This window comes from Marmota flaviventris, chromosome 3 (genome assembly GCF_047511675.1).
Source record: "Marmota flaviventris isolate mMarFla1 chromosome 3, mMarFla1.hap1, whole genome shotgun sequence".
In the NCBI taxonomy this organism is placed as follows: domain Eukaryota; kingdom Metazoa; phylum Chordata; class Mammalia; order Rodentia; family Sciuridae; genus Marmota; species Marmota flaviventris.
In genome coordinates this window covers 156,516,017-156,531,663 of record NC_092500.1, presented here as the reverse complement: position 1 = coordinate 156,531,663, position 15,647 = coordinate 156,516,017, and the positions used below count along the sequence as shown (strand labels likewise).

The 15,647-nt window shown below is 33.4% G+C and overlaps 1 protein-coding gene across 6 annotated transcripts in view; it reads left to right on the top strand.

Moving 5' to 3' along the window:
* Clcn3 (chloride voltage-gated channel 3) overlaps positions 1-15,647 on the top strand; it is an 82,938-nt gene that overhangs the window by 31,117 nt on the left and 36,174 nt on the right. For 5 of the 6 annotated variants that reach the window (XM_027926948.2, XM_027926946.2, XM_071610526.1 and 2 more), the window contains one exon: positions 14,843-15,000. In XM_027926948.2, the coding sequence (XP_027782749.1) occupies positions 14,843-15,000 (158 nt within the window). Of the gene's footprint in view, positions 1-14,842; positions 15,001-15,647 lie in introns of those variants that run through there. The other variant, XM_027926950.2, reaches the window with a different exon arrangement.

Genomic DNA, 15,647 nt, shown 5'->3' with positions numbered 1-15,647 from the left:
TGTGCTTTCTCCGAGTTGCCTTTATAAAATTTCAATATATATGTAAATATGTTAATACACTTGAGGAAATACCTTCAGGTATAAAGAAGAAAATAATTTCTGCTAATCTCACCACCCAGGGATATTTTTTTCTGTTATAATTCATAATGAGGTGATGATATATTTTTCTTTACCCTATATTTCCATGCTCTATTCCCACTTGTGTTAAGAATTTCTTTGAACAGGAAGCAAGGTGAATGAATAATGATTGTTTAAATGTCACATTATTTGCTAATTCAGCTGTAAAAGCAGACAGGCAAGTTTTCTCTGTGCTGTTACAACATCCGCTTGTTAATGTTGATAAACTAGAAGGCTTGAGCTTGAGAAATTTAAATTCCACGTGTGAACCCTGATGGGCATTAATAGAACTTACTAATAAACTCTGTAAAATATATAATTAACGAAAAACAAGTCAAAACATTTGTGAGAGAAAGCATGGTCATCGCCATAATAAAAGGTTTTTATTTCTATTATATTTTCATAAATAATTCTTTTAAGAATCATGCTTAGGGACTAAATTGACCCCACTCTACCCACTCTAGGCAGCTCACATAGAGGAACCTATCAATATAAAGTAATTTTTCTTCTTTTTTTTTGGGAAAGCAACATGTACTTGTGGATCAGTCAGTTATGAGTTTTGTTTGACTGTACTGTATTACCTAGAGCATACTATCGTGTCCTAGTTTCTATGGGTAAGAGGTGGTAGTCTATAATATATGATTCATTGAAGCCATGGGTCAACACAAAGGAACTGGTAATGTGTAGTTTGGCAACTAACATGAATCAAGAAAATGAATCAAGGACTGGGGTTGTGGCTCAGTAGTAGAGCGCTTGCCTAGCATGTGTGAGGTACTGGGTTCAATCCCTAGCAACACACACACACACACACACACACACACACACCAAACAAAACAAAACAAAATAAAAAACCTAAAGAAACAAAATAAAGCTATTATGTCAATCTACAACTAAAAATATTTAAAAAAATGAATCAACTTCCCTATGAGGACAAAACTGCAATGATTAAAAACAGATCTTCAGGCTGATAAAGAGTGAAGAGACAGATAATCAAAGTATAAATTTGCAGATTATCAATAAATTAAACATGGATTTGTTTTCTAAAAACCTGCATGCTAAAGCTGAGGCTTATCTTTATTGGGTAAACTAGTACTGTACCAGTTTTTTCTTTTCTTGTCTTTTTTCTTTTCTTGTCATCCCTGGGAATTGAGCCAGGATGCTTTGCCACTGAGCAAACTCTTTTTATTTTTTATTTTGAGACAGGGTCCCACTAAATTGCTTAGGGCCTCACCAAGTTGCTGAGGCTGGCCTTGAACTTGTGATCTTCCTGCCTCAGCCTCCCAAGTCACGGAGATTACAGGTTTGTGCCACTGTGCCCAGCCTATACCAGTTTTCAAGGTGAGATGGTAAATAATGAAACTTCTATCCAAGTGAATTATATATATATATAAGCTAGATGTATAAGTAGTTTCAAACTATGATTGCTATTGATAGATTAGAAATTAACATTACATTTTAGAAATAGCCATCTTTGGGGGTAGTAGATTTCCTATACAGAACCAATCAAGCTACCTCATACACTTTCTCTTCCTTTTTTGTCAGGGGACTAACCAAACCAAAAAAAAAAATTGATTTGTTTGGACTGTTGTTAGTTTTATTTAGTACTCTTGACTTTCTTCTTTTGTTCATTAAGTTTAAAGTAGTTTTGGGGATTGAATTCCTTTCTTTTACCAAATCCTTATAATGGATCTTTGGGCCTTGAGCCTCCATATTTACTCCATGAAGAGATGTTTTTTTGGTGGTCTTAAGAATTGAACTTGGCCTAACACATGCTAGACAATATTATAATACTGAGATAAACCCCCAGGCCCATACAAATCCTTTAAAACTTATTTGAATCGTTTTTTTTTTTTTTAACTTTTTTTCTTATTTATTTATATAAATAGTTTTACAAATGAATGCCAGATTTGTTACTACACATTTGGTTGAAAAGACATTTTCTCATTGACTTGCCTTTGCCTTTTTGTTGAAAATTTATTGACTACATATATGTGGACCTTTTTTTTTTTTTATTGGTATCGGGGATTGTACTCAGGGACACTCAACCACTGAGCCACATCCCCAGTCCTATTTTGCATTTAAAAAAATTTTTTATTGATTTTATTATTATTTTTAAATACACAACAACAGTAGAATGCATTACAATCCTTATTACACATATAGAGCACAATTTTTCATATCTGTATATAAAGCATGTTCACATCAATTTATGCCTTGAATATTTTTTATTCATAGTATTTATTAAACTCTTGTGTATATATAAAGCTTAACCAGTTGCTGTGGAGAATGATGGTGGTAATACTAGAAATATTAATGATAGCTAATGCTTATGGAATTACTGCTTGCCATATGCTGTTCCATGTGCTTTACATTTATCAAATAATTTTAATCCTTATCACAACTTTGTGAAGTAGGTATTATTATAGTCTCTAGTTTCCAGGTGATAAACTGAGGTAAAGAAATGTCAGGATTTGATGCAGATATTTGGCTCATCCTCTAATCCTAAGGATATATGCTGCTCACTGTATATATCTGTAATGACCTGCCTGGGAAGGCTGGTTAGGGGCATAAGAAGGCTTCCTAAGTTGAAAACAAAGAAACAAATTAACTAAGGAAGTTAATAACATTTCTAGTGAATAGTATAGACAGCATTTTCTGTGGGACTTAGTGGGGGAAGAGATAAGTCTCCTTTTAACAAGTGTTATTTAAGTAGACGTCTTCCAAGTATGAAGGAAATTTGATAGGATATGTCTTGGCAGAGAAAACAGAATAAGTAAATGCTATGACAAGAGTAAATGCTTCGTATGTTGGTACCTGATTGGTTTGTTGTATCAAAACTAATATACTTGCTTTTTTGTTGAGTCAGTAGAAGCAGTAATAAAGAAAGGTAGATGTCAATATAGCCTTTTTTTTCCTGTTACAATAGATGATTTTGTTCTTTTTTTCCCCTCCTGAAAGTATTAGTAGTTAGCATTTTTTGCACATCATTTTTAAATCCCAAAAAGATATGCTTATTGCCAAAGGGACATTGTTTAGGCTCCTTGTAAATGATTTTAGGATTCAAGTGCTTGTTGCCTTTTTATTACCCCTAAGTTTTTATTCAACCAGAAAATTAAACTTCTTAAAAATTAATTCATCTGCATGTCTGTAAGTTGTTCTAAAAAACAACAAATAAAGAGTCTCTATTTTGGTGTTCAAAACTCTGTGTTTTATACTATTGTTTTAGAATAGTCTTAAATTTTATTGTGTCTATAGTATTTGAATTTTAAATCTTCAATAAAATCTTGACTATTTTACTACCTATTTTACTGCTCTATTTTCTAAAAATAACTGACACTTTACTGTGATTAATTTTATATCATCCTATGGCTTGTCATACATCAGAAATATTTTTTTTGTTAAGATTTCAAAATGTTGCTGAACATGGTGACTGGGGAAGCTAAGGCTGGAGGATTGAAAGTTTCAAGCCAGTCTTAGTAACTTATCAAGACTCTGTCTCAAAAATAAAGACTGGGGATGTAGTTCATTGGTCAAGTGCCCCTGGGTTCAATCCCCAGTACTAAAACAAACAAAAAATGTAAGCAGATTTTTTTTTACATTTTTGTTCTTTATAACATTTAATTTGTAGTTTTTGTAGTCCTTTACCACTTAAATTAGGTCAAAAATAAATCTACTTTCATTTCTTTTGTAAATTCATAAAATTTTTATCATGTAATATCCAGGTCACCCTAATATGTAGAGATATTTCATAAACATGGAATTTGCTTCCAAATGTACATATGTCCCAGTATCCCCTCTACCTAAGGATATTGCTTTTTATTTTGAGCTGTTGGCAAAACAGAGAAGAAAGTAGTGAATTGAATTGGGTAATGAGCTCAACTTTGCTACTGACTGGTTGTATATATTTGGTCAGCTTTATTGATGTTGGCTATAGTCTTTGCAGTTTAGTTATATATGACTGTGGATGACTGTACAGATTCTAAAGAGCATTCTCTTTATTTATACTGTTCATTTATCCATCCAACATTTAATTGACCACCTACTAAGTGCAGGACACTACGCTTTACTATTACATTTTAGTCCTTGATTTGAGAGTCTATTATTCTATTACCAATAACTTTCTAAAGCTTCTATTATCAACTTAAAACACTACTTTTCCCTCCCTTACCAGGGTGCCCGTTTCTTATCAGTAAAGTAACAGAGGGAGAGGAAAAAAGCACATTTCATGTATATCGAGAGGCAGGGTCGGTAGGGAGAGGAGACTAGACTTTCTGCTAAAACAGAAGTAATTCCGTTGTCAGGGAATATATGGAATGTTGGATTTCTGCTTCCTTTCTTCAATATTTTTTAAAGTGTATGTTTTCTTATACAATAATAATCTACATTATGAGTTTAAGTGGCAAGTCTTATTATTCTTACATCTTTGGAGATGGACCTCAGAGGTAGTCTAAGATATTCCAAGTAACTTGGAACTCCCTTTTCAAGGAAGCCTGTTTGAGTGTTCCTCTTTAGGAAGAATCTTAGGCTGCTGTTGATGTAACTGTGAACTTTACTATTGAACTCAGTATAAGATGCAGCAGCTTGTGTGTGTGTGTGTGTGTGTGTGTGTGTGTGTGTGTGTGAGAGAGAGAGAGAGAGAGAGAGAGAGCAAGCACAGATAATTTCAATTAATGCTTGTTTTTCTCTAGTTTAGCATTCATTATAGTACAGGTTAACGTGTTGGGCACAAAATTGATTGGATTGTACCCGGTATTTAAAAAAAGAATGAAAATAGAAAATGAAATATCACTATATGTAAGAGTAAACATTCATTACTAACCTTTGGTTTTACTTGAGTACATATCTGTTAAAGTTGGAGAATTAGTTTCTAAGTATTTACTTGGAAGGATAGTTACCTCTGCCAGGAGCCTTCTTGTGGCGTAAGATGAAACTGGAACAACCTGATGATAAAAAGGGGGTGCCTTAGTGTCAAAGATTTCTGCTGAAGCATGGGAATATGAATACTGGGAACAAAGCACCCTCATGGCTATTATTGCAACATTTGAAGTGCTATAGGAAAAAGTGGGTTGGAACCTGGAACCAAAGGCCAAGGAGGAATAGTGATGGTAAAAGGTAGGGTTATATCACTCATCCAGAGGCTAAGTGCATTGGCACGTGTGTTTGGGGAGAGGGCAGTAGCTAACAGTTCTTAACCTACTGCAAGGGAAGAGAGTATACACATATCTTAAAATATACAAGTGAACCACTCTGAAATTATTTTCTTAGGCACCATTGGATAGTGCTAATGACTTAGGAAACAAACTGAGTTTGAATCCCTGTTCACTACTTATTAGTAGTATGACCTTGAGCTTATTTTCTAATATTCTCTGTCTTGTTTTTCAAATAGAAAAATAGAGATAATAATACCTACCTTGCATGTTGTAGTAAATGAACTATTATATGTAATTACTAGTACTCAATGAATGCTAGTTGTTTTTATTGTTATTTTAAGACACAAGCTAGTTAACAATGTCAACCTCTGCATGGGAGAACTTATTTTAATTCTGATTTACTCTCTTTTATCTGTCTTTTCCTTCATCATTTGTGGGGTTTATTGTTGTTGTTTGTTTTAGTGGTATGGAGAATTTCACTCAGGACCAAAAAATTAATTGTTTTGTTTTTGGTATTGGGGGGTGAACTCAGGGCCTTGTGTATGCTAGGCAGGCACTGAGTTATACCCCCAGCCCTTTTCAAAATTTGAGACAGGATCTAAGTTAGCCAGGCTGGTTTCAAATTTACAATCCTCTGGTACAGAATAGAGGACACAGAAACCAATCCACAAAACTATAACTATCTTATATTTGATAAAGGGGCTAAAAGCATGCAATGGAGGAAGGATAGCATCTTCAACAAATGGTGCTGGGAAAACTGGAAATCCATATGCAACAAAATGAAACTGAATCCCTTTCTCTCGCCATGCACAAAAGTGAATTCAAAATGGATCAAGGAGCTTGATATCAAATCAGAGACGCGCCGTCTGATAGAAGAAAAAGTTGGCTACGATCTACATACTGTGGGGTCGGGCTCCAAATTCCTCAATAGGACACCCATAGCACAAAAGTTAATAACTAGAATCAACAAATGGGACTTACTCAAACTAAAAAGTTTTTTCTCATCAAAAGAAACACTAAGAGAGGTAAATAGAGAGCCTACATCCTGGGAACAAATCTTTACTCCTCACACTTCAGATAGAGCCCTAATATCCAGAGTATACAAAGAACTCAAAAAATTAGACAATAAGAGAACAAACAACCCAATCAACAAATGGGCCAAGGACCTGAACAGACACTTCTCAGAGGAGGACATACAATCAATCAACAAGTACATGAAAAAATGCTCACCATCTCTAGCAGTCAGAGAAATGCAAATCAAAACCACCCTAAGATACCATCTCACTCCAGTAAGATTGGCAGCCATTAGGAAGTCAAACAACAACAAGTGCTGGCGAGGATGTGGGGAAAAGGGTACACTTGTACATTGCTGGTGGGACTGCAAATTGGTGCAGCCAATTTGGAAAGCAGTATGGAGATTTCTTGGAAAGCTGGGAATGGAGCCACCATTTGACCCAGTTATTCCCCTTCTCGGTCTATTCCCTAAAGACCTAAAAAGAGCATGCTACAGGGACACTGCTACATCGATGTTCATAGCAGCACAATTCACAATAGCAAGACTGTGGAACCAACCTAGATGCCCTTCAATAGATGAATGGATAAAAAAATGTGGCATTTATACACAATGGAGTATTACTCTGCATTAAAAAATGACAAAATCATAGAATTTACAGGGAAATGGATGGCATTAGAGCAGATTATGCTAAGTGAAGCTAGCCAATCCCTAAAAAACAAATGCCAAATGTCTTCTTTGATATAAGGAGAGTAACTAAGTACAGAGTAGGGTCGAAGAGCATGAGAAGAAGATTAACATTAAACAGGGATGAGAGGTGGGAGGGAAAGGGAGAGAGAAGGGAAATTGCATGGAAATGGAAGGAGACCCTCAGAGTTATACAAAAGTACATACAAGAGGAAGTGAGGGGAAAGGGAAAAATAATACAAGGGGGACAAATGAATGTCAGTAGAGGGGGCAGAGAGAGAAGAGGGGAGGGGAGGGGAGGGGAGGGGGGATAGTAGAGGATAGGAAAGGCAGCAGAACACAACAGACACTAGTATGGCAATATATAAATCAATGGATGTGTAACTGATGTGATTCTGCAATCTGTATATGGGGTAAAAATGGGAGCTCATAACCCACTTGAATCAAAGTGTGAAATATGATATATCAAGAACTATGTAATGTTTTGAACAGCCAACAATAAAAAATTAAAAAAAAAAAATTTACAATCCTCCCACCTTGCTTGTTGAGTAGCTGGGATTACAGGTATGCAACATTATGCCTGGCTGTCATTTGTACTTTGGTGATATGTCTGAGGCCATTACCTAACCAAAATCATAAAAATTTGTTCTTGCATTTTCTTTTAAGGGTTTATAGTTTTGGCTCTTATTTTTAGATCTAGCATCCATTTTGAATTATTGTTTATGTATTTGTGTAAGGAAGGGTTCTACTTTCATTCTTTAGCATGTGTACAGTCTATTGTCCCAGCATCATTTGTTTTTTCCACATTAACAAATTATTGTTACAAAGAATAATGAATATTTTTTTAATATTTATTTTTCAGTTTTAGGTGTACACAACATCTTTATTTTATTTTTATGTGGTGCTGAGGATCGAACCCAGCGCCCCACACATGCCAATAATGAATAATTTTAAACTTTTTAAAAATAATTTACATTCTTTTGTTTAGATTACAAATGGTAGTATATAATGGATTGTGTTATAGGTATTCTTGAATTTTATCAAGTTCTGTGTGGAAAAGTAAGTCTAAAAGTCTTCTTGGTACAATTTTTTTTTTTTTTTTTTTTTTTTTTTTTGCAGGTAAATTGCAAGCCTATTATAGTTCATTCATTGGATAATTTTTCCTATTGCTAAAATATTTCGGTCTTTTTAATATTTAAACTATGAAAATGTCTACTATTAATGGAAAACTTGATCATTGATCATGCATTTTAAGAAATTATTTCTGTGTTCATATGACATAAAAATTAAATTATCAGAAATTATGGAACATAAAGGATTAAATTATCAGAAATTATGGAACTTTTGCTTAATGTAAAGCTGAAGAACTTATAGTCCAAATTCATGAGAATGTTTTCTGTCATATTGTCAAATTTTCAGTTAAGATTAATATCATGAGTAATATAATGCAGCCTAGTGAAATTTTAAACATCGAAGTATTTGAGCAGAAATAATAGCTGTGTTAATTGATCTCCTATTTTCTGTCAAATGTGATGTTAAATATTTTACCATATAGATCCATATACTAAAGATTTGTTTAGTAAATTATAGTGTGTCAAAACAATTGAATATTATATGTGTGTGTATACACACATACACACACATATATGGATCTAGTCTGCACACTACAGAAATGGATGACAAAGTGAAAGTATGTCAAAGAAGTTAATAAGTAATTGGTACTGGTTTACAGAGATGGAATTTGACTCTTGATCTTTCCAACCTCAAAGTGCATTAAAGTCATGGAGTTTCTCTACTAGGCCACTCAGAAGGAAAAGTGATCTTTTTTTTATAGCCTTTTTTTGTCATGTTTTTCAGCCAGTAGGAAGTAAAATTAGATAGTAAATTAGATAGTATGATGGCAGTTACTGGCATCTGGAAGTCAGCTCTTGAGGAAATTTTTTGATTATTATATTTTTAATTTTTTTCTTAAGTTTAGAAGTGAATTTGCCCAAGATCAGACTTTCTTATAGTCTAAGATATTGGGATCTAGGTAACTTGAACTATCCTATATCCATTTTTTTCCCCCTCATGGAGTAATGATAGCTTTAGTCTTGATCAGTTTTATTTTTGGACCTCTTTAGGAAGAAGTCAATGCTTAGAACAAAGTTATAAATCCTAGAAGAGACTTAGGCATCAGGTAAGAGGATGGGGACATAAATGGAAAGAGTGAGCAATATATATTTTGGTAGATGGTCCTTTCTAATAGGGCACTTAACTATTAGGACCTATATATTTTGGTTCTAGGTTTATTCTAGGAAAAAGCAAAATTGTATTGATCCCAGAGGCAAGATAAACAGCAGGATCATGTCTAATAACAGGAACTAACAAATGCCCAAGTTTTTGAGTGTGTATGAATCTAAAAGATGGTATTAGTATTAGCCCTATTTAACAGACTAGAAAATTGAGGCTCAGTTAACCAAGATTAAGTAACTTGACCAAAGTCACACACAAATAATGAGTTATAGAAAATAAACATAGAATAACTGCTTGTATCCTTTTGAAGGTTAAATTGTTAAAATTAATTGGCTCTAAATGCCTTATGTCACTCTATCTTAGGATTTATATATTCAGGAACTAGAGTTTTAATTGGTCTAACTTGAGTCATGTGCATTTTCCTTAGTTGTCTAGGGTATCTTGATTGATGCCTTCACCAAAACTGCATGTAAAATTTCTTTGAAATAATTGAGTTCTGTTATATAAAGAAGGGGTAGAGAAATCAGGTAGGCAAGAAAATAAGGGCCTATTAGACAAATAATAACTCTATGTGAAGATGATTACTTATTGGATACTGTGCTTATTTGGAGATATACCTAATTATTAATATTGAATATCTGATAGTGGGGTTGGTAAGAACTATTAAGAACAACTGCAAAAAGACTTAATATGTTCAACATGAATTGGAAAAGAGGATGACTAGGGGCTGGAGTTGTGGCTCAGCAGTAGAGCGCTCGCTTAGCATGTGTGAGGCGCTAGATTTGATCCTCAGCACCACATATAAATAAATAAATAAAATAAAGGTATACCAAAAAAATTGTAGATGGCAAATGCATAAACATTTTTTAAAAAGAGGATGACTAAGCAGATACAAACATTTCAGGTATTGTTTGTAATGACATACTAATCCTAAAGATTTGTTTAGTAAATTATAGTGTGTCAGAACAATTGAATATAGTAATTTGAAATCACAAAAAATGATGTGCATGTGCATTTAATGAAGCATGGCATAGTGGCGCACACCTGTAATCCCAGGGACTCAGGAGGATGAAGGGGGAGGATAACAAGTTCAAGGCTAGCCTCAGTGAGTTAAGGAGATCATCAACAACTTAAAATAGATAAAAGGATGTAGTTCAGTGGTAAAGCACCCTTCTGTTCAATCCCCAGTACCAAAAAAAAAAAAAAAGTATGAGTGGAAAAAATAAAACAATTTATAAACAACTGCGGCTAATAATATATTGTGGTCTCATGTATTTTACTTATGGAAAATGTAGAAGACTGAAGCCAATTTCCCAGTTAAATGATTGTATCTCTCTTGTTTACTCGATTTTCTCTCTTTCCCTCCCCAGCAGACCTTATGTAGTTGCATAAAATTGTTTCTTCATCTGATTTATTTTAGAAACTTTAAGCCTTTTACTTAAAGCCTTTTGAAAACCAGAAACCCATCTCCTACAACTCAAAAGTATATTTGCTTTGACGATTTTTGTCTTTTGTATGGGTTTCAGAGGCCTTAATTTGAAATGTGGAAATGATAATATTAAATCTTGTTCTCTATAGCCTGCATTGAACTTTACCTATGATAGTGGGTGTCTTGGACTGAATTGGTTGGGGGATGTGGACAGAATCAGGAAATACTGTGGGCTAAGGAACCTTTAATCTTTATTTCCAAAAGGTATTCTACTACATCCTCCATTAATGTCGTCACAGGTAAGTAAGTTCGAGCTATATATGTATCAAAAAATGGGCAATCCCCTGCAAATCCTGTCATTTATGTTAATAAAATTCAACTGTAAGAAGAGCTTTTACTGAGGACAAAGAAAGCCATCATCAGGGAAGCAGTGATCTCAAAACCTGTGTATTCTCTTGAAGACCTCTTGCCAAAGCTCCCTTCCATGTATCAGTTTTAGTAAAGCCATATCATTTCCTAATTAACCAAATCTTGGAATATTGTTTTAGGAAAGAAGGAAAGGTGCATGTTACATGAGAGAGAATTTCAATTTGTGCATATGGACTACCTAAAAGATATGCTTCATGCATATTGAAGTTGAGAAGTTAAGTTGGGTAATTTGTATCTTAAACTGTTACTTATTTCCAGCACCTTGGGAGGCTGAGGCAGGAGGGTTTGAGTTTAAAGCCAGCCTCAGCAAAAGTAAGGTGCTAAGTAACTCAGTGAGACCCTGTCTTTAAGTAAAATACAAAATAGGTCAGGGGATATGGCTCAGTGGTTGAGTGCCCCTGAGTTCAATCCCTGGTACCACCCCCTTCCCAAAAACTTTGCTTATTTTAACATTTGTGTATAATTTGGCCATGTATTGTGGCTATGTATTGAGGAGTATAGAAGTTTTTAGTTTTTGCATGGAAAACTAAAAAGATCAGAAGTTTGAGAAATGTTGAAATTTGCAGAACATTTCGTGAGAGTCCTTTTAAGAAAGTAATTTCAGGGTTGGGAATATAGTTCAATAGTAGAGCATTTGTTAAGCATGGACATTCCTCAACATTGAAAAAATAAAGGCATTTTCAGACTTACAAGGACTGAAAAATAATAGTGTTTTCAGGTGTCCTTCACCCTGATTCCAAAATGTTAACATTTTACCACATTTGTTTATTCTCTTTTGTTCTTTCTTTCAGTATTATATGCTACCATATATAACATATAGCATTTTATATAGATAATAGTGCATCTACAGCTATGTATTTTTTCACTACATTATTTTTTCAGAATAATGTAAAGAGTAAAATGAAAAGATAATACACATTTACCTTAAAATATTTAAGTGTATATTTCCTCAAGGAGGGAAAATCTCTTGTAGATAGCCATCAAACAGTTTTCAAAGTCAGAAAATTGAGTGTATTTGATCTATAGAATTTTTCCAATATTTCTGTTGTACCACCATGTCCTTTAGTTTGAAAGGAAAGACATGTGTTTTTCCAGGATCTAATTCTGGAACACTGTTACAGTTACTTGTCATGTCTCTTTTAGTCTTTAATCTAGAACTGTTCCTCAGTTATTCTTTATCTTTCTTAACTTTGACCAATTTTTGAAGACTACCAGCCACTTATTTTGTAGAATTTTCTTCAGTTTGTGCATACCCGTTTTTTTCCTTATAAGATTGAGTTTATGCATATTTTGACCAGAATACTGCAGAAATACTTTATATCCTAACAGAAAACTATAAAAGGCTCTTGACTCTTTCTTCCAAAAATATTTTTAAGTTCCATATTATCATATGGAAAACAGATATTTGTTGGTATATTACGAGTCTTCCTATTATATTTATTTTCCAATTGCTTTTGCTTAAGAAAATTTATAGCCTTTAAAATGGCTTTTACAAAGTAAAAATTATTGAATGAAATCAGGATGGGATAGAGGTGGGAAAGAGTTTTAAGCTTTAAGTATAGGTTTGAATGTATGTTTTATGTAACGAACATGGGCATTGCAGTGCAGGGATTGGGCCTTTAAACCTTTAGCCAAGATTGGTAAATTATTTATTCCTGGAGTACTTCTGCCAGAACACTGAAATCAATATACTCTTTTCCTTTTAGAAGTCTTACACCTTCCCAAGGCAAACATTCAAATGTGTTAAATAGGGAGATAAGAGAGAACACTGTTAGATAAAAGCAAATACACATTTAAGTTTACTAATACAGTATTCACTTTCAGTGAAATGTTAAGTCTTTGTGCACTTGTTTAATAAATTCCTAGAAGTAGGAATCTTGTGTTTTGATAAGCACTTTCTAATTGCCCCTACAAATGATCATATCCATCTTTTTTTTACAGTCAAATCCAATAATTTTCACTCTTGAATTGTAATATTTCTTACCCTGTTTTTATCTTCAAATTCTTTTTCTAACAGTAATATTTAACTATTTCTTATAGACCATATTCACATCATTTGTTTCTTCTTTTCAGAAATAGGAATAAAAGTATCTAACTTAAAATGTATATTTATAATTCTCATAGTGAAACCAAAGCCTAATAACTTCATATTACCATTTAAAATTCATATTCTTTAGGACATTTTCTTAAATTAATCCCACTTAGTTTGAGATACTATAGTATCCCCTATTTTTAATAACAAAATAAATATAAGTAATAAGATTAAAATTTGTTTTATAATGCTTCAATATTGGAACTTTATAAATTGGATTATGCCTTAAAATAAGGACTTTTGCCCAGTATCTTTGTATTTGCCAACCTAAGTAGAAGAGTGCCATTTATATAAATAATTAATAAATGTCTTCAGTTGAGTTTGGTTTGTGCTGTATAAATTTTAGATCAGGGGTTGACAAACTATAGCCCATATGTCCCATCTTACCCTTCAGAAACATTTTATTGGAACACATTCATACATACTCATTGACATATTTCTGATATCTTTTGTGTTTCCATTGTAGAGTTGAGTAGTTGCAACTATGTGGACTTTAGAACCTAACATATTTATTCCCAGAGTCCTGGCTGACCTCTGTATCAGATTATAAGCAATTTAACATTAATGTATTTTTTTCCATTTATAGTGCATAGTACAATATTCTACCCATACCATGCATAATTTATGGATTTATTTAAGAATTTTGTGAGTATAACTGTGGGAAAATTTTATAGGAGTGAGTTTGCTATCTGTGTATATTAAATTTGGGTAGCTTTTCCCTTCTCAAAGGGTTTCTAACAGTTTATACTTAAATTACCAATTTTGTGACTAGTTATATTTAAATTACTAAAGGCCTCTTCATAACTTTGCTGATTCCGTGCATTCATACACTTTCTTTTTATTTTTTACCAGTCTCATGGTTAAAAATTGATATAGTGTATTTGATTTTCTTTTTATGTGTTAGATTGAACTTATTTTCATATTTAAAAGCCATCTGTTCCCCCCCCAATCCCTCTCTCCCATTTGTTAATTTATTTATTTATTGCAGTGCTGTGGATCCATCCCATGATCCTAACTAACACTGAATTACATCTCAACCTATATTTCTTTTTGTTGGAGTACCTTTTAATGTCTGTCCTAGAACCTTCCTTACATTCATCATAGTCATATAAAATATATAGGGAACACATGTTCACTATAGTTTTATTTGCCTCTAGTAAAGGAACTAGCATTATAACAAAGCTGATTCAAAGGAGGGTGTGTGAAACTAAAAATGGTAGTCAGTGAATGAAAGAAATTTCTTACAAGGCATGCACACACACACACACACACACACAAAAACAAACAAACAAACAAAAAAAACACTACAACTCCAAAGTTTTTTCCCCTATTGGACAGAATCCATTTGCATTTTACCAGATGAAAATCATCACTTTCAATTCATTAGTCTTTTACAAGGCATTTTCTAACTATAGTCTATCCCTTAAGACATCTAGAATTCTCTTCTCCAGAACACTAGATGACAATTAGGCAGGCTGCTGATTGATAATTACGATATGGCTGTGAAAGGACATGAATCTTTTTGCCTTATTTCTAAGTTTTGGGTAATTTTTCTGAACATTTCCTCTTTTATTGAAATTATTTCAAGTGATATTATTTCTATATGATTTATCTATGAACTGATAAGAAAGTTACGAAACTCCCTGTTATCTTTTATAAAACATATTCATTTTTTCTTTCCTGCTCTGTAGGAACTCATTATACAATGACAAATGGAGGCAGCATTAATAGTTCTACACATTTACTGGATCTTCTGGATGAACCAATTCCGGGTGTTGGTACATATGATGATTTCCATACTATTGATTGGGTGCGAGAGAAATGTAAAGACAGAGAAAGGCACAGACGGGTAAGTTTAAAAAATATATTGCATAATTAATCATTTAATAATGCATTGCTGCCAGTGATCTTCAGCCACCAAATCTATGTTATACTTTAAAATAAATTTAAAAGCCATCTGTATGCATAAATGCTGTTTTCTGTTTCTGTGTGTATTTGCTTTTTTTCAGTTTGTTTATGTTTCATATCTTTCCAGACAGGATTTGAGGTAGCTCAAAAACAAAGAAATAGAATTGGAAGACAAAAAGGAAGGAAAGGGAAAAGCACAGCACAGGAGTTGGGGGGTAGATCAAGCCACACTTAAGATTAGGAAGTCAGCATGATTTTTGGCCTTAAGCAACTCAGCAAGCTGAAGAGTTGTGAAACTCTTATTATGAAAAAAAGAAGATATGGGAAGTCATTTTATGGGGTTTTGCAGTTTTCTTTTGTTCCTTTTGCCAGTACTGAATATTTCTCAAATTGGATCCTAATTAAGGCTTTTTGTGTGTCATAACAAATTACTAATCAAAACCAATTTGACTTTATGGAACTGGGGTTATAGCTCAGCGGTAGAGTGCTTTCCTCGCACACGTGAGGCACTGGGTGTGTGAGGCACTGGGTTCGATCCTCAGCACCACATAAAAATAAATAAATATATTTTTAATAAATTTGACTTTA